This window comes from Meriones unguiculatus, chromosome 19, assembly GCF_030254825.1.
Source record: "Meriones unguiculatus strain TT.TT164.6M chromosome 19, Bangor_MerUng_6.1, whole genome shotgun sequence".
In the NCBI taxonomy this organism is placed as follows: Eukaryota; Metazoa; Chordata; class Mammalia; order Rodentia; family Muridae; genus Meriones; species Meriones unguiculatus.
Window position 1 is genome coordinate 59822448 of NC_083366.1, and position 24196 is coordinate 59846643.

The window sequence follows — 24196 nt, forward strand, 5'->3', positions numbered from 1 at the left end:
CTCCAGGCAGTGAAGAGATTACAAATGTGTGATACCAAGGCCAGCTGGCCTCTAGCATTCATTTATTTAATAAGTGCTTATGTGCTTTGATAGTTTTTTCCTGTGGGAATTGGGGCAGGGTCAATGTAGCCTTGCCTGGCTTCAGACTCACAGAGATCTGCCTGCCTCTGCCTCTCAAGGCGTAACACCTGGCTTTCCTCTAACCTAATCTATTTTTTTTAATTTTTTTTTTTTTTTTTTGAGGCCGGGTTTCTCTGTGTAGCCCTGGAATTCTCTCTGTATATGAGGCTGGCCTGGAATTCAGAGATCTATCTGCCCCTGCCTCCCAAGTGCTGGGATTTTAAAAAATTTGATTTTAAATATTTTTTATGTGTATGGGTGTTTTAGCTGAATGCCTATCTGTGCATTGCATTTAAGACTGGTGCCCAAAGAATCTAGAAAAGGGCGTTGGCACCCTGGAACTGGAGTGACATACAGTTGTGAGCCACTGTGCGGGCTGACGGACTGGAACCTGGGGCCTCCGGAAGAGCAGCATGTGCTCTTTACCACCGAGCCCTGTCTCCAGTTCTGTAACAATCTTACACATGTGAATTTTCTTTTCAGTGCTGAGGATTGAACCCACGACATTGGCATATAAGGACCAAGCCACTAAGCTACATTCTTAGTCCAAATTTTATTTATTTTTGCAAAACAGGGTTTCTGTGTGTATCAGCCCAGGCTGTCCTAGAACTCACTCTGTAGACCAGGCTAGCCTCAAACTTAAGAGATTCACTTGTTTCTCCCCCCGCACCCAGTGCTGAAATTAAATGCATGTGGTACCACCACCTAGCTAATCCAAATTAAAACCAAAACTATATATATATAATGATATAATGTATATATATATATATTAGGAGTCCCAGCTAGTTATATATATTTTCTATTATTATTACTTTTAAAGGTTTATTTATTATGTATACAGTGTCCTGCCTGCAGTATGCAGGCCAGAAGAGGTCACCAGATGTCGTTAGAGATGGTTGTGAGCCACCCATGTGGTTGCTGGGAATTGAACTCAGCACCTTGGAAGGGCAGCCAGTGCTCTTATCCTCTGAGCCGTCTCTCCAGCCCTATTATTATCCCTTCTTCCCTAGTCAGGGTCTCACTGTGTAGCTCTGGCTGTCCTGGAGCTCACTATGTACACAGGCTGGCCTCAGACTAACAGACATCGTCTTGCCGCTGACTCCTGAGTGCTTGTGTTAAAGGCATGTCACATTACACCCAGCTAGGACCTTTGTTTTTGAGACAGTGTCTCACTAGATAATTCTGGAGTGCCTGGAAATCACACAGATCTAGTCCCTTGCCTGTTCCTCCAAAGCACGCCAGGATTAAAAATATGTGCCACCACTGCAAATAATAGGGCCATCTTTTGCCACCTGTTGAGACAGGTGTGTCTTGGCCAACCCTTAGTGGGCCTTTTTACATTTAAACAGCTTCCCTTCCGCATTCTCTTCCACCCCCATTACTGGGATATAACCTGGGGCTTTGCCAAGCTCTGCAAGCACTAGACCCCCAAGCCACACCTCCAGGCCATTCTTCTGTGTTACTCAACATTCCTTTCACAAGACTTTGAAAAACTCGTTGGTGCTTTATAAGCCTTTGAGAACAGGGTCTGCTTTAATTTTACATCCTTAGTAAATGTCCAACTCTTTTTTTACTTAGGGGATGATTGGCAATGGAAACACAAGAAGTTGGAAATTAATAATCTATGAAGTTTAGACCCAGTGTAACTACTAAAGTTGGAATCCTCTCCATTACAACTGTGTTCATGTGGTTTTGGAAGACAATATAAACTTTGTAGATGTCACAATTTCTGCAAGAGACAGTTTCTGCTTTTGTTGAGCATTGTATGGATTCACAGAAGCCAGGGAGTAAGAACATCAATCAACTTTAGTGGGTATCAAGTTTAAGGCTTAGACTGAAGGGCTGGGAGATGGTTCAGTAGTTGAGGGGTGGGGGCGGGGGAGAGGCTGAGCCCAGTACAGTGTTGCACAGTTATAATCCCAGCACTCAGAGAGGCAGAGGCTGGTGGATCTCTGTGAGTTCGAGGCCTGCCTGGTCTACAAAGTGAGTCCAGGACAGCCAAGGCTACACAGAGAGCTGGTTGTTCTTCCAGAGGACCAGAGGATGGGGCTGGATTCGGAGCACCCACGTGGGGAGTCACAACAGTCTTTAACCCCAATATTAGGGGATTCAATACCTCCTTCCATTGCCTAAGGGCATCAGGAGCACAGATGGTTCACAGACATACATTCAGGCAAACACTCAAATACATAAAAAAGCAAGCAAACAAAAGAGCTGTCTTATACTTAAATGAACTACCTTAATCTGGAGTGCCAGGACTCCCAAGAGTCTGATTGCTGAAAGATTGCTGAAAGATTTCTGAAAGTGAAGAACTAATTACGTCTGCGATGGACAGTGATTGCTAGTGCATTTTATCCAGCCAGAATACTTTTTTTCCACTCCCTCCCATCTCCTTTAGTAAGCATTTTGTGTAGCCCAGGATGGTCTCAAATACACTATGTAGACAAGGATGACCTTTAAGTCCTCATCTTCCTCCCTCCACCTTCCCAGTGATAGGACTATAGACAGGCCTATGCCTTTACACCCTGCTATCCATCCTTCTGGATAAATAATTTGGTTCAGCCTGTGTCCTGTGTCAAAGGAGTTTCTTTGGGGTCTATGTTCCCTGGCTGCTAGGAGAGAGAAGTGTTGCAGTAAAGGAAAGAAAAGTGGTGATGTTTCATTTCTGCTCAGGTGACCCTCCCCTTTTCCATCAACCGTTTTCATCCGTATTACTTGCCACTGGAGGTGAGCCCACATACAGCTTCTTTGCCTTCTCCCCTGGCAGCTGAGGACTGTGATGGCTATGCCTTAGTTACTTCATCAAGATCCCCTGTGGATTAACTGATTGCTAACAAGTTCCACACCCAGCACAGAGGGCTGTGTTATAATGAAGGTAACATGAATTTGAAAAACTGCAGGTCTCCACTCTGGGCTGCTTCTCCAGAGTTCCTGAATGAGGACCAACTCTATTTCAACAACACAGATACCATCTAATTAGAAGAGCAATGGTAGTTTAAAATGTAAAAATTCCTTTTATTTATTACTCCTAGCTTCTTGTGGTCTAAAGGACAATTAGCAGAGGTCTGTTCTCTCCTTCCACCATGTGGGGTCCAGAAATTGCAATAAGGCCCTCAGGGTTGATGCTTTTTTACCCACTGGGCCAATTGCTGGCCCTGATAGTTTACAAATATTAAATCCAAAGATAGAGGCTTTCAGTGACTTCTACCAATGAGGTTTACACACATCAAGTAGATTTAAAAACATCATTTGAATATGCCTGCTTTGTGCTGTGGCATCTTACCGAGGCTTGACAAATAAGACTATAAATTCAAAATCAGAAAGCACTGTCTGACAAAAAGAACTGTCTCTTTGCCTTGTCATTACTGACTCCATCTTTAAGGTGGCTGTTGACTTCTCGGTTTACCTCCTGGTGTGTTTGAAAACACTCTTGCAAATCTCAGTGGGCTGGAAATAGCTGCCTTACCCTCTTTTAACAGAAGCTCCCACCTTCTGAGTACACTGGCTCATAGCTATTTATAAACCTGATGTCAGTCAAAGATAACTTTTTTTAATATCCCTCCTCCTCATTCTCTTCCTCCACATGTTAAGACAGACCTACATAAAATGAGAAACTTTGCATGAGGTAGTCAGCAATCCTTTAAGATGGTACGTAAGTTCTTTAAAGCAGAGTTCTGAGACTGTTCTGGAGAAACCATCTCCTTAAGGAAAGGATTTCTTTGGGACTTTTTCTTCTCTGGAATAGAGTTTAAACATGTCCTGGAACTTGATTATGTCTAGGATAACCTTGGACTTCTGATCCTCCTGCTACTACTTCCTGAGTACTCAGCCATACCCTACCACACCAGTCATTTTTTCCCTTTGAGATTTTTAAAAACCTGTTTATACCATTGTTTATATCATATCATTGTTACTGATTTTTTTTTCTCATTTTTTCTTTCCTCTTTTCTTTTTCCAAGAAGGTTTCTCTGTGTGCCCTGGCTGTCCCTAGAACTGCCTCTGCCTCCTGAGTGCTGGGATTGCACCATGACCACTTTGTTAGTTTTGAGAGTAAGTTTTCAGCTCAGGGTCCCTTTTTACTTGTTATGAAGTGGTGGAAGTTGATTTTGAACTCCAATTCTCTTGCATTCATCTTTCTTGTGCCATATTCCCTTGAGAACTGGGTCTTTGGCCAGCAAGCCTATTTTGTCTCTGGCCCCACCCTCCAGCTGGGGTTACAGGTACACTCTGACATTCCTGGCTTTTCATGTGGGGTGGGCATGGGAAGTCCAATTTAGGTCCTAGAGTTTACAGAGCAAGTGTTCCTTGCCCATAAGCCATCTCCCAGATTTTTTTTTTTTTTTTAAGATCTAAGAATCTTTTTCTTTTTTCTTTTTGGCTGTTTAAGAACTCACTATATAGTCTTGGCTGACTTTGAATTCAAAGAGATCAGCCTGCCTCTTGCCTCCCTCTATGACTGGTGGGATAAGGTTATTATTACAGTATACTTAAAAATAAATCTGTCTGCTTCTGCCTCCTGAGTACTGGAAATTAAAGGACTGAGCTACCGCGTCTGCTTAGATAAGATTTAGGTAAGAGCTGCCATTAAAGGTGTTCACTAACTACTAAGCCCTTCCTAATTATCAGTGCACTTTAGATTGTATACAATGTTATTCAAATGAAAAGTTGGGCCTGGTGGTGGTAGCACAGGTCTTTACCCCCAGCACAAAGGCAGAAGGATCTCTGTGAATTCTAGGTCAGGGATCCTGGTCTACATAGCAAATCCTAGGCCATCTAGGGCTACACAGTCACACCATATCTCAAAAAAAGAAAAAAAGAAAAAAGAAAAAGGGAAGACATTAGTTGGTGTGACCTATAATCATAACAGGCGGCTGTTAACATCCAGGTGTCAAGAACCGTGCCCTAACAATTCTTACTCAGCAGTTTCAATTTAAGCCTGCTTATGGCCAGCAAACAACACAAAGGTCAAAGTAGAATTAGACCATGTGAAATCCAGAAATGACTTTGGTGATAACTGAATTGAACCCTTTCATTTCATAGATATACTGACATCCAGATTGGTCAACCCAGTCAGGTGTGGGGGCGCTGCCTTCTATCACAGCAACTGGGAGACAGAGGCAGGTGGATCTGAGTTCTACCCAGTTCCAGGTGAGCTACATAGTTTGAGACCTTATCTAAAAAAAAAAGAAAGGAAGGAAGGAAGGAAGGAAGGAAGGAAGGAAGAAAAGAAAGGAAACATCTTATTTGTGTTGGTTCCATGAACTCGATATGAGGCAATCATGGCTCCTGGAAAATTTAGAGATAATTAAGTAGGATATGATACAAAAGTAACACAGTGAGGATATACAATATAAAACTAAAATGTAAAGTTCAAAAACTTCACCAAGGAACCTTTGAGATGGTTTAGGGGATAAAAGTGCTTGCTGCTGAATTTGATCAGAGTTCAATCTCCTCCTCAGGACCCACATGTTGGAAGGAGAGAACTCACTTCTGAAGGCTGTTCTCTAATTCATTTACAATCACACATAGAATAAATAAATTATTAAAATGTGGTCAAAAGAGAATTAATAATTTGATACCAGTCTGAGTTACAAAGAGAGAGACCCTTTCTCAAAAAAGGGGGAGCAGGTGTGGAAGTGGGGAGATGACTGGGAAGTTAAGAATACCCTTCAAACACCAGACTTCATTTCCCAGAACCCATGCAGGTGGTTCACAACCTCTAATAATTCCAGTTCCAGGGGATCCTATACCTCTGGCCTCTGTCAACATTCATACTCATACTCATACTCACACACACACACACACACACACACAATTAAAAAGATAACGAGGCATGGTGGCACACACCTACAATCCCAGCACTCTGGCAGGTAGAACCCTGTGATGATGACAGCTTGGTCCACAAAGTGTGTCCAGGACAACCAATGCTACATGGAGAAATCCTATCTCCCCTCCCCCCCACCAAAAAAAAAGATTGAGTAGTTGAATACGTAGTACTTCAAGATAGTAGCTGAAATATCAATGCACACTCAGGAATGAGTAGGTTAAGCAGCCATGCTTAACTGAACACTGTATGATACTAAAATGGATTTGATTAATACAAAAGTAAAAATAGCAAAAGCTGCAAAAGTGGAGTAGGAGATGCTAATAGTGGTTTAATTGTCAACAGTGTAAATGTTGGCCATTAATGTTTGGGTGAAATATTAAAACATGACACCTTTTCAATTCTCTCACGTTCCTGAGACTCCAAAGAGAATATAATAAATTATGTCTGGGCTTGGTGGCTCACACTTCTAATCCCATCACACAGCCAAGCTAAATTTCTGAGTTCAAGGCCAGCCAGGGCAACTTCTAGAGTCTCTAGTAAAAAGAAGGAAAGAAAGAAAGAAAGGAAAAAAAAGGAAGGAAGAAGGTAGACACCACTGCTGACTCTGGAAAGTTTCCTTTTTTTTTTTTAAAGAAGGTCTCAGGTATTCTAAGCTGGAGGTATTCTAACTCCAGATGTACGCCAGCCTCGACCTCTGTAGAACTAGTTACAGGCTTGCACTACCAAGCCCAGCTGTGTTCTAATTTAGAAATGACTATCCTCGCAGAGGAGGACAGTGTTAGCATGTACTTAGAAAACCTCCCCAGACTCCTACAAGAGTTTCCTGAAGAATTAAAAATCGTCACAAGAAGCCAGGCGTGCTAGTGCACACCTTTAGTCCGAGCAGAGGCAGGTGGATCTCTGAGTTACAGGCTGTTACAGAGAAACATTGTCTCTATTAACAACCACAACAACACAAATCATCACAAGAAAAAGCAAATTAGACCTCCTAAAAATGAAAAGAGAGAGGCAGCAAAAATAGTATTTGGCTAGGCCTGGATGATGGGAGGGGGAAGGAAGCCATCAGGAGTTACCTCCACAGCAGGGAAGACTTTCAACCACAAAGGACAATCCATTTTTCTTTTCAAGGAAAACAACACTAAGGCATATCTAAGCCTCATGGAAATGAGCAGATTCCTCCTCTAAGGCCTCAACTAAACTGAATGATTTTTCACGCGTGCCTGTGACTTGGGAGTTGGCAGTCTGGCAGGAGAGTTCATAGGCCCAGGATCGAGAAGCCCAACTTGTTGCGAGAACCCACATGAAACTCAACCTTTGTTCTTTAATGATTGCCTGGGGTCTGACAGATATGACATTAAACTTTCGCAAAGCTGTTTAAAACCATAACGACGTGGAGAAGCAGACACCTCCAGTATACAGGTCATAATGGGTTTTCAAAGCACCTTGTGGCAAGATGACCATAAAGTCACTTGGGTGGTCAAAAATGAACTGTGAAACAGAATGTTTTGGATCATTACCACCAAATGGAAACAGTGAACAATTTGTGCAAAATTTAGGACACGCAGGCAATTTATTTTATTTTTTTTGTGATTGTAAAATGAACAATATTATTTTTAAGAAATAATGAGGTTTAAATTTTTTTTTTATATATATAAAGGTGTCTTATGTCAACTCATGAAAAAGTCCAATAACTTGCCTGGTTCTAAACTAGACTTTTCTTATTTTATAATCCTCCCCGCAAGTTTTGGTCGGAATTAACTTGCAAGGCGGGGCAGCTGAGCTCAGGGCAGCCACTGCGCTTACCTGTCTGAAGTGAATCCACTGCTGTTTAGCTGTTTCTCAGAACTTTCTAGACACCTCGCTTAGCTGCCCTGTCGTGAGTGAAACGTAAAGGCCGTGTGACTCGAGGGCTTACGCGGAGGGCACAGAAGCCAGAGGGGGGAGGTGTGGGCAGGTGGACGGGGGAGGCTGCAGCGCATCCGCGTCCCTGCGGCCAGCCTGACAGATGCGACAGCCCGGGACCTCTGAAGCCCTCCGCTCCACCCGGGAAAGCGGGGCCGTGCGACCTGACAAAGTTCCGCGAGTGAGAATGCCCCCCGGGAGCCACCGCAGGGCCTGGGATCCATCGGTCTGAGCGACTGGCGAGCCTGGGCAGGGGCTGGGCCGGGCAGGCGGCGTGCGGGGCGCAGACGGTTGGTCGTGCGGGCCCTGGGGTCGAGACGCCTCCCCACGGGGCTCGCGTAGGTCGGGCTCGGTCTCCACGGTGCGCTCGTTTTTTCTTTACCCCGGCGTTTCGGGGTCCCCCGCGGACAGCCCCGCAGCCCCGAGGTAAAGAGCCGCCTCTAACCGTCGTCGGGGACGGCGGGGCTTCGCCTCCCAGCCGCCGGCGACGGCCTAGCACGCGGGCGACCACGAGGCCGCGCGCGCCCGGCCCGGGGGCCCGGCCTCCCCGCGGGCTCGCCCGTGGGGTCGCGTGCGGCCGCGAGCCGGCGCTCGGCGAGGCCGCGACCTCGGAGCACCCCGGGCCGCGCGCGCCGCTCGCTCGGCCACACGGGGGCCGGCCGCCGGGCGGCGCGGGCTGTCCCGAGGTGACACCGCCTGCCGCGGCAGGAGCAGCCCGGCGCCGCCGAAGCAGCGAGCGCGCCCCGAGGATTCCTCCTTGGTGCGTGGCCCAGTTTCGCTCAGGACCCGCTCCAACCCCCTCCGCTGACACCGCCCCGCCCCGCGCCGCCACGCTCCGAGGCCTTCCCCGGGGTGGGGAGGAGGTGAGGGGAGGCCGGGAGGGGAGGGAGCCTGGCGGCGTGCCCCCCCCCCGCGCGGGCCCGCGGCGCGCGCGCTCGCGAGCGTATTCCTCGATTCCACAGGCGGTTCGCGCCGCGGGTGGGGGCGGGGCGCGCCGGGCCGCCCGCCCGCCCGCGGGGAGGGGACTGGGAGGAGGGGGGGGCGGGCCGGCGTGGGGAGTTCCTCGCTCGCGGACCACACGCTCCGCGAGCCAATCCCGAGCCAGCCTCTAGCAGTGTCGCACGCGGGACACGTCCAAGCGTTTGTTGGCAGGGCCGGGGCGGGGGGCGGGGGTGGGGGAGGGAAGGAGGAGGAGGAGGAGTGATCGGGGAAGGGAGTTGAGTGACAGGAGGTGCGCGGCACGCTGGGAATTGTAGTTCCGAGCCTCCGTGGCCATAGCCATTTTGTAGTCAAGGGACTACAACTTCCAGAAGATCAAGGGGACTATTCTAAGGTGCCCCGGGAATAGGCGGCTCTCCCCCGGGCCGGGCGTCCTGGGGCACTGGTACCCAGCTGCCCGGCTGCAGGTAGACGTGAGGGCAGTGGTGAAGGGCTTGCCTGTGGCGGCTGTTGGGTGAGCGGACCGCGGGGGGGAAAGGGGCTGAGGTGGAGCGACCGAGCGTGCCATGCATTGAGCTAGGGAGCCTCTCTCAATTCCACGCCTGGGCTCGGCGTGGGAGAGGCGCGTGACGGGCGGCCTGCGGGGGGTTCGCGGAGGCCTCTCCCGGGTCTCGTCGACGGGGCTGTGGGCGCTCTCCGCACCGGGGCCAGGGCCAGTGGGCGAAGGGTAGGCAGGCGTGCGGGGGCTCAGCTGTGGGAGTTTTCGGCTGGCGTGCGGTGGAGAATTAGCCGAGGAGCCCTAACTTGTATAAAAGCAGAGTCCATTTAAAGTTGGGCTGGATAGTCCGCCTCTCATTGGTTAGGGGGCTTGGAAAAAAGAGACTCGGCGAGCCCTCCGCTGTGGTGCCGCCGCCGCCGCCGCCGCCGCCGCCGGAGTTGACTCTTCTGCTCGTACTGGTGCTGCAGCACAAACGTGACTTCCAACATTTAAAATTTATCTTTCCTTTTTCTTTTCCAAGATGTAACTACAGATCAGATACTAAGGACCTTCACGTTTCGCTGATGTAGTTTTTGGAAGAAAAAGGGGGGGGAGTGAAGGGCGTCGGTTTTTTTTTTTTTTTTCTTCTTTTTCTTTTTTTTTGTGCCTCTGTGTTGTATGTTTCGGGGGAAATTTTCCATTATGAGTGTTTTACTAAAGTGAATTTTTCCTGTTTGCTTCGATCGTCTTTGGCTCTTTTTTTGTTTTTATTTTTTAATTTTATCCTTCTCAATTTCGGATTTATTTGAAGGCGAATCTGGCTTTGGGGGAAGAGGAAGAAAAGTCGGATTACAAGATCAACCACCACCACCAACAATAAAAACCATCAGGATATTTTTTTGCAAATTTCTGACGGCTTTAAATTCATGAAGCAATTGTCCCCTTTTGCAATCAGCATTTGGATATCAGAATGAGCAAGGAAAGACCCAAGAGGAATATCATTCAGAAGAAATACGTAAGTACTCCTAACAACACATCCTTTGGCTTGCAGTTTTAAGCAATGGTTGTGAATGTCAAGTTTATAGATAATTCTGCAGCTGAAAGGTTTTAAACAGCGTCCGATAAGGCTCTTTCTTTTCCGAAAGGGCTTTTCAGGCAAAGTCGTGTCTGCCTAGTTTGGTTGAGAAAACAGCCTGGTGTAGAGATACCCAAGTGAATCAATTGACCTCGAATGACACATTAATGCAGTTTTTGATGAAAGGCGAGGGGTTTGGTGGAGGTTGGGGTTCTGCGTTTGGGGACAGTAATACAACTAACCTGCACTCCGGGTGGATCCGGCCCCTTACTGCACTTTGCATACAAATGAGCCTGGTAGTGGTGTTATTTGGAAAATCGTGTAGGTAGGTGTGTTGGAAGCTGTAAGTTGCAAGCCCGGGTCGGATTATGGCCATCTTCTTGCACTGGCACATCATTTAATGTATGTGGTCGTTTTGGTTTATCTAGTTTGCAACGTAACCCAGTTGGGAATCATGTTACAGAGAATGCATTTATTGGTATTGACTTTATAATGAGCCTGGTTTTGGTTTTGTTTAAAAGGAATTCATGGTTTCTAGTTTCAGAGAAGGGGAACATGGCTCATGTTTTAAAGTATGTATGTGTGTGAATACGTATGTTAGTAGAAATAATTTCTCCCTGTTAACTGGATTTCTGAAATTGGGGTTGTAATAGTTAAATTTGTTTTGTGCATAGTATGGCAGCGTTTTGCTTGGCATAGGGAGTGTTTTTGTTTTGTGTAGTGGTTTTTTTTTTTTTTTTGGTAAGTTTGAGGGGAGGGAGTGTAGAGGGGAACCAAGGGATTAACCAAATATGCACTTGAGTGATCGGTAGTTAGCTGCGTATGCTTTAGAGCAAAGAACTCATTTTCTCCAGAAAAAAGGCCTTTGAAGATACATAAAGAACAATGCGACCTTAAAAGAAAGTTTTATTTAACTAGAGTCGATGGTTTGTTGTTAATATTTTCCCTTTCTGACTACTGTGGAGTGTATAATGGGAGATGACCTTCGGAGCAGTGGTTTTGTAAAAAAAAATATTTATTGGGAAACCTGAATGCCTCTTCCGGAGGGCTGATCCTAATCTATACACGTAAACTTAACTATGAAAGAAACGCAAGATTAAATAATGAAGCTCAACTTACAAAGCTGCTCCGTGAGGAATTTAAGAATTAAAATACATCCGCATTGCAGAGGGCTGGGTAGAGCGCAGAGGACTAGTTTAAAGTCGGTATGTAGAAACTGCATGGATACAGCCTTCCCTTGGAGCGTGGATTCCTTCCCAGAGCATGTCTGATTCTGATGTAGCCACAAAGGAGATGGGGTAGAACTTGGACAAGAACCCCCCACTATATCCCGGATCTCGATAAGTTGGAGAACACTGTGGGGTCGGCTTTTTTTGTTGTTGCTGGAGGCCAGCGGATTCTGCCGAGTCTCGTCCGGCCGCAAGCCGATGTGGCCGGCTGTGGCCGTGCGAGGCAGAGCACGAGTTGCCGCTGGAGGAGCCGAGTCTGTGCTCACGCCGAGCTCCGGACGCAGCCAGCCGGGAGGGAGCGCGGGGCCCGCGGCGGGCTGGGCCGGAGCCCGGGCTGGGGCGGCGGGCGCGCGGCGGCCTGTAGGGGGCAGACTCCGGGCTGAGCTGAGGCCGGGCGGGTGGGTGGGGCTCGCGGGTGGCGCGGCGTGCAGACTCGGGGCGTGCCTGGCCTGAGTGAGGGAGGCGGCGCTGGGGTGGGGAGGGGGAGGCTGCCTCGGGCGCCCCCCGCCGCGCGCTAGGCTGATCCGGCGTCTCCATGCCGTCCTGCCGGCGGGCTCCGGCGCAGTCTCGAGAGCAACAGGTTAAGCGGGCGAGACGTCAGCGCGCCCCCTCCCCGCCCGGGGCCTTCCTCTGCCGTGCGCCTTCGCACCCCCGCCCCCCTGCGTTCCGTCCTCTCCCCGCCCCCTGCCCCCAGTGGCTCTGAGTCCTCCGCCCCCATCTCGAGCCGCTGCGTTCTGTTGTCATTGTGACGTCACAAAGGGACCGGCCCGGTGGAACCTTCCCCTCCTCCGTGATGTCAAAAGTCCGGGTGGGAGGTTCCAGGCGCGGCCTAAGTAGAAGCTGCGGGACCGGGGCGTGGGAGGAAGAAGGGTTTGTGAAGGATGTGGCCGACCTCGTCCTTCCACTTTGAGGTGTCCCAGGTCCCACCAGGTGAGCGTCGGGAGCCTTTTACTCCTCACCGAATGCTCTGGAACCTTCGCAAAATATTTAGGGTCTGGGGAGCAGGGAGTATGTGCCGGCTTAACGGAGGAGTATTTTCCCTCCTCAGTTCCTGGTCTTTTGATGGTGTAGTTCCCGCTCAAGCCCGTGTTAATGAAAACTGCATTTGTGCGTGGATGGAGTTGAGGATTTGGTTACTTTGTCGTGTTGAGGGGTGCCTTTACAGGATGTAGCATAACTTTGGACAGGATGCTGCTCAGCATCCGCTATCTGCTATTGCGTTAAGCTTTTCACTGTCTTTGGGGTAGGGCTGTTCTCTTGGTTGTGCCAGTCATCTTCCCACGAGCTGTATCTTCGAAACTCCTGAGAGAGGAAGGGCTGTACTCCAAAGAGCACAGGAGTCTCAAGATCCACTGGGTTTAGTTCTTAATAGGACAGCAAATGGTTTGTGGTGTGACTCTTCACTGTTCGGTAAAGTGGAAAAAGTCGTAACTGTTTTTGTCACTTTACTAAGTCATTGAGATTATGTGGGTGGAAGATAGATGTAAATCAGTGAGCTTTAAATGGAAGGTAGCATTATTACTTGAGCTGGTGGAAGGCAGTGTGTTTCCTACAATTGGTCTCAAAAGCTTTAGATGCCTTCCATTTAGTTTATTGCCTTAGCAAAGAGTTTGAGAGTGTGATTGTAGATGGAAGGCTTTGGGAGAAATGAGTATTGTATTTTTTATTAAATGACATCATTGAGAAGCTCATAAATTGAAATATAATCCTGTCTTAATTGTGTTGGGCATGACTCCCACTACAATACCTTAGATAACTGGAAAAGGTTGCCTTTCGGAGCCCCAATTCACTTGGACAATAAAACAGTTGCGAGTTTCCCCCTGTGTGTATTTTCTGCCATCATTCCTGTAGTTTGTTATTCTTAAGGGAAGTAGGGGGATGATAACCAGGCCATTTGTTCTTAGCTTGATACCAGATACTTGAAAAAACAAATGATCAGGGTGGTATTTTGGATGACTTTGACAGAATTTGTACCACTGGGCTGTAATAATGTTTAAAATAACACACGCTATGACATCCTCCGAAACTAACAGGACAACTTTGAATGTGTTCTTTAATCACTACTTGGGATTGAATTCAGATCTTAAGGCTTATTTGGAAGACATTTATCTGTGGAGCCATATCACTAGCCCCCTCCCTGTCCTATTTTAAGGATCTAGTTTTTCAAATGTCTGTAGTTCTAGCAGTTTCCAAGATCATCTTTAGTTACATATCCAGTCTTAGTTGAAAGCCCTTCTTGGGCTACACAAAAAACAGTTCCTGCTCCCAATGCCACTCTGTTGATAGAATTTTTGCCTACCATACACAAATTCCTGGTTTCAGTACCGATCCCCAGATAAACCTCTAATCAGGAGTTTTAAGCAGGTGGATCATGAGTTCTAGGTCATTTTCTGCTATATATAGGAATCGTGAAGCTAGCAGCCTGAAGACCCGCTCAGAAACATACCCTAGACCACTGCATGATCTCAGAAAGTGAGAGTTAGCTTCATAAGGTTCAGAAATGGTTTTACTATATTTTATAGTTACAAAGTTAAAACAATAGAAAAAGTATGCCAAGGCAGGGGTTTAGCTTAGTGCAGGAGTGCTTGCTTGGTATGGACAAAGTCCCAGGGGTTTTGATGATCTCCAGCAAAAAAAAAAAAAAAAAATTCAAGGTAATGATTGATTCCTGGCATGATTGATACACACCTTTAACCCCCAGCACTGGTGAGGGAGGCATGCATATCGCTTAGTTTAGGCTAACCTGGTCTGTAGAGCAAGTTCTAGGCCAGACTCTTGACTCAAGGGAAAAAAAATCAGTTTGCTTGCTTTTCCTTTGTTGAACAAACATTGTGGTATTTTACAGCTATAGAGGAAGAACTGAAGTTATTAAATTATTAGTTGTCTTTTTTTTTTTTTTTTTACTCCTCACATTCATATTGCTTTGTATTTGTTTCTAGTGGTGGAAAACCCTTTCCTTTCCCAAAAGTCTAGGGCAGAGGTGCTTTGTTTTTATTTTTTGCAGAGCTTAGGCTCTTGCACATGCTAGGAAAGCTGTGACACCAAACAATCCCATACACTAAGGTATGGTATTCAGACAGTACAGAAGCAATACAGTCAGGTTCATGGTGTGCTTAATTAATTTAAAATTAACTGGCTTCTTATTTTTTGGGGTGATTTATTATTACTTTGTTTCTTCAAGACAAGGTTTCTCTGTGAAGCTTTGGCTGTCTTGGACTTCTTTGTAGACCAGGCTGGCCTTGAACTCATAACCTGCCTTTGCTTCCCAGAGGTGTGTGCCACCACACCCAGCTTTATTACTCTTTTTTTAAAGGGCTGATATCTCTACAGATACTTATTCACAATGAAAATTTTTTATATTTTTATATTTTTTTGTGCACATATGTGTGTGGATGCTGTTCTCACACGTGGAGGAGCTGGTTCTCTACCATGTGGTTTACCTGCTAAGCCATCTCACTTTGTTGGGAGTTGAGTATTTGTCTCTAGCCACTGGCCCAAATAGCCAGCTAGAAATCTTTTGTACTTTAGATGGCACACACATATATACATGTATATATATATTTATATATATACATGTATATATGTGTATGTATATATACACATATCTATATATATGGTGTATCTAGGGCACTACTGAGTCCCCTCTATGTCCCTTGATTATTTAAACTTACTGACTTCAAAAGGACGACAGCTTTTGAAGTCCCTGTCTGGTGCCTGTTCCATTAACAGTAGAACTGTCTTGAAAGAGGATGAGGGGAAAATTATATTAAGCCAAGTATATAAAGGCCAAAGTAGAATGTTTTGAATCTGTTATGTTGTCTTGATCATAGTAGTATTTGGAATTAAGCTCTGGCCATTTTAATTAAATTTTAGTTGCAGTGTTAAAACCTTATTGATGTTACTGGCCTGAATCTCCCTAAACATTGTTGTGTTAGTTTTCCTAAATAACCTCTGTCTGCCTAGCCTCCTGCTTGTAGGTGCAGAATATTCTGGTTATTAACCCAAAACTTCTGCCTTGTGGGCAGCTGTGGGGTGTGCCTATGTCCCCTTTGGCTTCTACCCAGAATGCTTGCCAAGTGTCAGTTGTTTGTTCCCAAATCTGGTTATTCCAGTTGGGCTTATTCTTGTAATTACAATTAAATCTTATGTAAACCTTGAAATGACTGTGGAAACAATTGGTTCAACTTTAAGTTGAATGCTTTGTTGACGTGATTAGTGATAAAAGTGCTAGAAGAAGAAAAAAGAATTAGATATAGCCTGCACATTTTCTCTTGTGGATTCTTCATAAACACTGCTTTGCAAGTCATTCCTCCTCTTGGTGGTGGTAGCATACATGTGGAATGTTACAACTGCAGTCTGCAGGCCCCTTTAAATACCCAAATTCTCCTCTTCAACAAAACATGCCAGCAAGTCTGAAAGAATTCGTATTCAAAAATAAGACTGTACTGGACGGAGAGATTAACTTAGGTCCCAGCATTTGGGGGGGGGATGAGGGTTGCTATGATTTCCAGGGTAGCATGGGCTATAGAGTGAGACACTGTCTCAACAAAAGAAAAAGATTAGTACATTCTGTTTATCATCTAGTTTTCATCAACACTATTATTATTATTCTGTAATTTTTTTTTCTGTGGCAACTCACGTAGTTCAAGCTGACCTGGAACTTACTGTGTAGTTAAAGATGACCTTGAACTTTGTCTCCCAAGCCCTGGAATTATAAGCACTATCATACTCAGCTAAAATTTTGTGGTTTTCTTTTTTCTTTTTACATTTAATAGTCCTCCCCAGCCCTCGCAGGGAGTGGGTGGGTGTGTGCTACATGTGTGTTGTATGCTCAGTGACAAGTGCCTTTACTCACTGAATCATCTTGCTGGTCAAAAGCTTATATCCTGTGTGATATAGCAACTTTCCTGTCTCTGTCTGTCCCATGAGGAACTACCTTTGGTCTTCGTTTCAAATGCTTAAGTGTACACCCATGTTTTTAATTTCCCTTTGAATCAAGATCTCATTCTGTCTGTAGTCCATGTTGGCCTCAAATCCATGGTGATCCTGCAGTGGGATTGCAGGAATGGCTTTTAATGAAGCTAAATGCATTAATAAGTTTAGTTCAGTTCTGATTCATGATAAAACTATTGAAGTTGCAAAGACTTCTTCAGGAAGTGATCACTGTTTTGCTAATCTTGCCTGGTTCCAGTACTTCTGTCCCCCTGCCTCCCCTGAACGTATGTACGTGTGTGTTATTTTTGTATATGTATATATGTTGTTGCGTGTGCTATGGCCTATGTAGCTGTTAGAGACGACAAGGCAGAGGTATGTTCTTTCCTCCCATTCTGTGGATCTTGAAGAACTGGCTATCAGGCTTGGATGAAAAACACCTTTTCATGCTGAGCCATCCATTGTACCAGTTTAGAAAACACTTAGCCACACAACACCAACTTTTCTTGAAAATGTTATAAAGAGAAAACCCAGTCAGTTCTGAAGTAACCACCCACATTCATGATTTGTATAGCAAGCTCACATGAGAAAATGAGGTTTAAAACTATGTATTCCTGTGTTTCCGTTCAGATGAAACTGGTCTTAAAAAGCTTTGTCAGCTTCTGAGAACAAGGCATGTGCCAGTCTGCAGCGTACTTGTCTTTGATTCTTAAGGCAGTAGATGATGGAGCTACATCAGTGTTCACTGTCTCTCTGGGTCCTCATTGCAAGATCCCAGGCTGGTTGTTGGTGCTCTGTTAGTGATTGTCCACCCACACTTTTCACTGTACCTGAGGGCCAACATGGGCAGCAGTTCTCCAGGCTTCTAGAAACTGCTTTGATGTCTTAGGGCTGTCACACATCACCTTTGGTACCTTTCTCTGCATTTGTACTGTTGCTCTTGACTTTGCTGTTTTGGAGACTCTTAGTTCTAGAAGAAACTGTCCTTGTTCCTCACAGCAGGCCATCCATGAAACACAAACTGTTAAATGTGTTAATGAGGCAACTTGAGTAATAGGATCATTACTCCTGGAGTCCTAAGGATGTGTGACTGTATTGGAGAAGAACCCTTCTCTAGAGTTCTTTTGTTACTCCTTTTTGATCTCCAGTTCTTGTGGGTGCTTCCCCTTCCTTAGTGCTGGGATTACAGGTGGGATTACCAACCTAAACATGGTATTTAAAGTTTTTAAGTTAGTAAGTCTATCAAGACACTCATGCAGAGGAGGTCTGAAATAGTTTAGATAGCAATGTTGACTTTTCGAGACAGGATTTCTTCTCTGTATCCTTGGCTGTCCTGGACTCCTTTTGTAGACCAGGCTGGTATTGAACTCACAGAGATCCACCTACCTCTGCCTCCAAGTGTGCTAGGATTGCAAGCCTGAGTCACTATGCCTGGCAATCCATTATTTTCTAATCACTACTTTGGAGAGGGCTCCGTCTTCAATGGTTGACCCTTTCTTAGTTCTCATTTCTGTCAGCTGTTAAGTGGGTGCCAGGAGGAAATGAGACGGGGTTAGAGAACTGAGCATGCATTTCTTGTGTTTATATTTTCCATAGGCTTGCAGAAAGAGGCTAAATGAACGTGCACTCTGCTAGGCAGCAGAGCAGTTGCTCTTTGTGTATAAACTGTCACTACCAGTAGGTACATTGGCTTCAGTCAGGAAGGACCTTGAATTTGGACAGGCCTGTTTTGAATATATAGGACACTTATATAATGAACAAGTTTGAGAATATGAACTGAATTCAAATTCTAGCTCTTACTTAACCTGGTTGTATGAACCTGGGCAAGCTACACAACATGACTGAGTTCCTTCCTCATCTGGAACGTTGTTGAGTGTACCTCATAAGCTTGTTGCTGGGAGAGTCAGGGAGATTTTTGATGTGAAAGCACTTTGTAAACTGCATACTGCTGCACAAATGCTCAAGGTATTATTACACAGTGGGAAATCACCAACTTGGAGACATCAGGCCTGCCAGCAGCCTTCCTAGCTGACTCAGAAATAAATAAATCTAGTAAATTCATAGTGAACAATATATTTAGAGCAAGGCTTTAAAGATTAAGAGGTGATATAATAACTGCCCTCCCCCATTCCCACTTTGCTTGTTGAATGCCTCTGGTATCAGGCAGCATGGCATTTAGAAAGGATAGATTGAGAATTAAGATCAGAGCAGCACAAACACGTTTAAAAGAATGACTTGAAGAAGTATATATATTCCTTGAAGATGAAAATCTGATCATTATCGGTGGCTGCTTGTGTGGCCTTCTGCATTAAGTATAAGCCAAATCTGTCCTTACCACAGAATGGAAAACCTTTCTTATTTACACCATCCATTTACCTTGCCCCTGTGCATTTTACATCCTGAAGTTAGCCAAGTCAGTCCCGAACTTTGCAAGTTCTCATCTGTGCTCAGGCAAGCGGATTTCCTTCCTGAGAAGTCCACCATGTTACTCTTGGGCCTCATGGCTAGACTGCCCTACTCTGTAGACTCTCTGACTCTTAGTCTTTCCTTGCTGATGTGTAGCGCCCCTTCTAGGTGCAAGGAACGCTTCTTTATGTTGTGTGTCTGTTAGGTGCTGAGTTTTGTAGGTGATTGTGGGTAAGTGCTTTGTACCAGCATATAGTTAGTACACAGAGAATTCTTTCTTTCCTTCTTTCCTACTTTTTTTTTTTGAGACAGGGTTTCTTTGTGGCCCTGGCTGTCCTGGAACTCTCTATATAGACCAAGCTGGTCCTGAACTCACAGAGATACAACTGCCTTCCAAATGCTGAGATAAAAGGCACGTGCCACCACTGCCTGGCACACAGAGAATTCTCTAATTAAAGCTAATGGTGGAATGTGTCCAGTACCACTGGGAGGGAACTGGTATGGAAAAAGATGGAGTACATTCACTAATTAGAATTTCACACTCTTATTTTAAAGCTGGGAACCTGTCTGTTGTTACAAGAATGTCCCAGTCCCCACACTCTGGAGAGCTGGGCATGAAATCCAGCACTCAAAAGTGGAAGAAGGCCTCTTTTGTTGTCTTTAGACAGGTCTTCATGACACTTTCTCTCTTGCAGGTGCATTCTTAGTCATCCAGGGTAGTTGAAGTAATTGATTCATTTTCATGGAAAAATAAAAATTCATATGTAATCCCCATAACTAATTATAAGCCAGTAGCATTTTCCCCTTGTGAAAATGGCTTTTCTGCTTCATATAAAATCATTTCAATCAGACAAGTACTCAAAGATAAAAATTACTGAAATTGCATACGGGATATTCCGCTTGTAGATGTATAGGCTCATTATGTGCTTTTTGCATTTATATATCTTAACTCACTTATCAAATACAATGATTTTTAACGGTCTAGGCACGTCATTGACATGAGTTTCACTTGACCTGTTGCCCCCTTGATGGCTTTTCCACAGGTTTAGGATTGTTAAAAAAACGTTTTGTGTAGCCTGCCTTCTTTGCACTTCAGAGTCCTGTTAGAGAATTACTGACTCAGAATTGTGTGGAATTGACTTATGGGGAGGGCCTGTGCTAATTTGGGGTTCTGTGCATGGTACATATCAGACTATTGCATTTGTTTGTTGGCTTTTAAAAACCAATACAGACACTTGTAAGTAGTAAAGATGTCAGTTGAGGGTTTTTTTTTTTTTAATTTCTTATTTTCTTGGCCTCTCTCAGAGCATTTAGGACTAAGAAATGTGAAAGCACTTTGTAAAACAATAAGAACACAATGTGTTATTAGACAGAGACGCTTTTTAGTACTGAAGGGAAGGAGGAGAGAGCTTGTGGAATTGTACATTTTGAGTGTTTATGAGTTTCTTTTTCCTTTGTGTATACACGGGAGGTACTTAAGTAATAAAATGACCTGGAAGCATGTTGTTTGTACATGTGATTTCAGTCCTCTTGTTAGTAAGGTAGACTTTGTTAACATTGGTCCCTGAGGGCTGAGGCTTCATAGCTTGCTCAATTAAATAAAACTGATAGCTTTTAGCGGCTTACTGTTTGCTCCTATCCTAAGAGAATTTATAGTTTACTAGGGAGCCAGGATGTAAAACATGAGGAAGAGAGCACTGGCTTTTGAGTCAGATTGAAGTCAGAGATCTTGGGCTATGTTTAGACGATGGTGACCTTGGTCAGATTGTTTGCTTCTGAGTTCTCTGCTTTCCAGAAGGGAGGAAGAGCCTCTTTACAGAATTAGAGGAGGATGAAGGGTTAACAAGGGAGTGTCAGACAGTCTAGACAGGGTTAATCTAAGTCCTGCAGGCCCACAGGGTGCAACTCTCCAAATTCAACGTTGAAGAGGATGTGTTTCTGGGTCATCTGCATTACAGCATATTCTAGTTGTTTGAGGAAGAGGGTGAAGATCAATCTGCCTGCTTAGCACTTGGCCTTTCTTACCAAGGCTTGCCTTTTCCTTTAGTAATGGGAAAATTTTGGGATTGAATTTTTCTTGTCCCTCCCATGGTTTATGAGGTTGAAATAGTGTCTTAAGAAGCAGCATTCCTTTTTGTGTTCGAGTCCTTTTAGATGAACTTTGCCTTAGATGGAATCTAACTCCCATTGGTTTTACCCCAGTTGCTCCCTTTCCCATTCTTATACTGCCCAAAGCACTAAAGCGCTGTTTGTTCTATTTTCAGCTTGCTTGATGTCTTGAGGATGAAAGAGCCAATGTGAATGGAAAGCATTTAATAAGGAGTCATGGTCTGGGCTCCCAGTTAAATTAGTAGCACATGCTTTTCATTTGCCTTGAAGGATTTTGCTTATGTTGCCTCGCTGTCGCTGTGACATCACACAGCTTGTCCCTCCACGTAAGCTAAATGACTACATCATACAAGGCCACTCCTCTGGGTTGTTCCGTGTGTCAGTTATGGCTGACCTGGAACTCACTTTGTAGATCAGGCTGTCTTGGAATTCACAGATCTGCCTGCCTCTGCCTGCCCAGTGCTGGGATTAATCAGTTAGTTACTGTGCAGTTAAGATTTCAGGAGTTTTGGTAGAAGAAACTATTTTGTGTTACCCCACAAAATAGAGAAACAGGGTTTCTCTTTTAGCTGTGGCTATGCTGGAACTCCTGTTTGTAGTCTAGGCTGTCCGTGAATGCAAGATTTGCTTGCCTCTGTTTCCTGATTGCTGGGACTGCTTCTGCTTACCAGATTGTGGTATTGAAGGCGTGTGCTATCACATCTGGCTGAATTACACTTTTCTTTGTGTGTGTGTGTGTGTTTGTATGGGTGCTTGTATGCCTGCCATAGATTAGGTCTGGAGGTCAAAGGATAACTTTTGGGAGTTGGTTCTCCTGTGTGCTTTTCCACCTGGGCATTGAACTCAGGTTGTTTGGCTTGGTGGAGTTTACCTTTACCCAACTGTTATTCAGAAACAGACGAACAGAGCCTTCCTCCCCCTCCTTTTTTGAAAGATGAACAGTATTCTGTGGCTCAAAGTTTGTCTTGAGTACTGGGAATGTAGGTGTACGCTTCTTAATATATTTTATTTTTTATATATTTTCTACATGTTACGTTTTCCCCAAAAGAATATACAACATTAGTGAGCTGCCATCCCAGAAACAAATGTTTTTTTGCCTTAACCTGATTGAAGTTCAGTTACCATGCAAATCTGACACAAGATTAAAATGTAGGCCTTGAACAAACAGTTGCTGTCAAATCAGCAGTGTTTGGCACTGAGTAATTTAATATGTATATATATCTGTATATATATATATGTATATATGTATATATATACATATATGTATATATATACATATTATATACACACACACACACATATAATAAAATTGAGACAGGGTCTCTCTGTAATCCTGGCTGTTCTGGAACTTACTATTCGGACTAGGCTGACCTTAAACTTGCATCCATCCTCCTGCCTCTGGCTATATATAGAGTGCTGGAAGCAAAGACAGTGCTCTGAGTTATAACTTTCTTTTCTTTTGAGGCACAGTTTTTATTTACTATATAGCACAGGCTGGTTTGAAATGAACTAGAGTAGCCCAGGCTGCCTCCAAGGTCACTGAGCCTCCCCCAGAGTCTGGCTTTACCAGCATGAGCCACTACACCTGGCTGAGCTTTGAATTTTGACCTACAAACTTTGCTAAGTAGTATTGGTATTGACACCCTGAACTTTTAATCTGTAAGAATTTTAAAGATTCATGAAAGTAATTCTTAGTGATGATTCTCTCCTGAGGGGCAGAGATCAGATTTCTATTTAAATACCAATGTAGTTTATCACTCCCTCCCCCCAGGTTGGGCCAGGCTGGATCTGGGTTTAATAATGAACTTCTGAATTCCTCTTAGCTTGGTTGGTTGGTGTTAGTAATGAATCAGTGTTTTATGTCTTTAATGTTTTCATATATTCGCTCTGTATTGTAATCTTTAAAAGTACTGTTAGGATTCCAAACCACTGTGGTTTTAAACTGGGTTGGAATCTGAAAGGTGGCTGACAAGAGCGAAAAGAAAACCTCCATTAAATAAAAAACATGTTTGGCTTGAGATTGTCTGGGCTCAGGGCACATCTTAGCCTTAGGCCAAGCCCCATGGTTGAAGAAATCAGCTTCTCATTCTCTTGGATTTACTCTCTGCTTCTCCTTGCAAAGCAAAATTAAAACTATTAACTACATCATGAGTTTTTGTGAGTTATTTGAAAACTTATTTGAAAACTCAGCTTGATGAAGCTGTATGAATTTTTGTTCAGATGAGACTGTAATGTCTCACATTCGATTGTACTTGAGATAAATCAACTAATTCTGATAAAATGGATTTTCTTTTGTTTGGCCTTGGTAAACTGGAGAGGATCAAGAGGTTGGGGAAGATGGATCTGACTTCACAGTATCTACTCTCAAGCCTTTCTTTCTTTCTTTTTTTTTTCCCTTTTTTTGTTGTACTGCCTGGTCTAATTAAGTGATGTCTGGTAATTTCCCAAAGTGACCTAGACTGGGATGAAACACATGCTCTACTCATCTAGCCTTTTCCTCCTTTTTCTTCCAGGAGGCTTGCTGAAGTTGTCATGTATTTCTCTGCAGAATTTATTGGAGCGGTAGGCAAAGCCTCCTGGGAGTATAAATAATGATGATTATAAAGAACAGTCCGTTTACCAGGGAAGGTCATTATCTTTGACTTGCAAAGCTTTTATAGCCAAAGAATGTTTTGCTTACAGTTGTTTAATACACATAAACACCTTAATGTTACCTGTTGTAAAGAGTTGTTCCTTTTCCCCTTTGTACATGGAAGTCATTCCTGTAAAGAACACAAGATGTCACCTTGGCCCGGCAAACAGCTTCTTTTTCTGGACAGACATAAGAAGGCTTTGGGAAGTGCTTTTCAAGGAATGGAGTGTCTGGCTGCCTTCTTGCTTGGTATCAACAGCAAACAATCCTCTGTGTTGAGTGTTAAGAGATTGTAAAGCTGTTAAGTAGGCATTAACTTTACTTGTGCAGTATTTTCGTATCCAAATTACAAATTCAGAGTGGTTTTGAAGTTAATCTAGGGAACTTGTAGAGTAGCCACCAAATGACTGTCTGTGACAGGTACTCTCCTGCTCTTTATTGTTAGCACAGATTACAACTTCAGAGTAATAGAAACACTAAAAGTTGCTCCTTGAAATATTTTTGTTAGTTAGGTCAGGGGAGAGCTTTCAGGAGCCCACTCTGTTCT

The 24196-nt window shown here is 44.4% G+C and overlaps 1 protein-coding gene across 3 annotated transcripts in view; it reads left to right on the forward strand.

Moving 5' to 3' along the window:
* The first annotated feature begins 9134 nt into the window (after positions 1 to 9134).
* The window catches only part of Jarid2 (jumonji and AT-rich interaction domain containing 2), a 196580-nt gene continuing 181518 nt past the window's right edge, over positions 9135 to 24196 (forward strand). Inside the window, exons 1-2 of one of the 3 annotated variants that reach the window (XM_060372398.1) lie at positions 9135 to 9255; positions 10078 to 10281. In XM_060372398.1, the coding sequence (XP_060228381.1) occupies positions 10237 to 10281 (45 nt within the window). In that variant the 5' untranslated portion in view covers positions 9135 to 9255; positions 10078 to 10236. Of the gene's footprint in view, positions 9303 to 10077; positions 10282 to 12328; positions 12501 to 24196 lie in introns of those variants that run through there. The other 2 variants (XM_060372397.1, XM_060372400.1) reach the window with 2 other exon arrangements.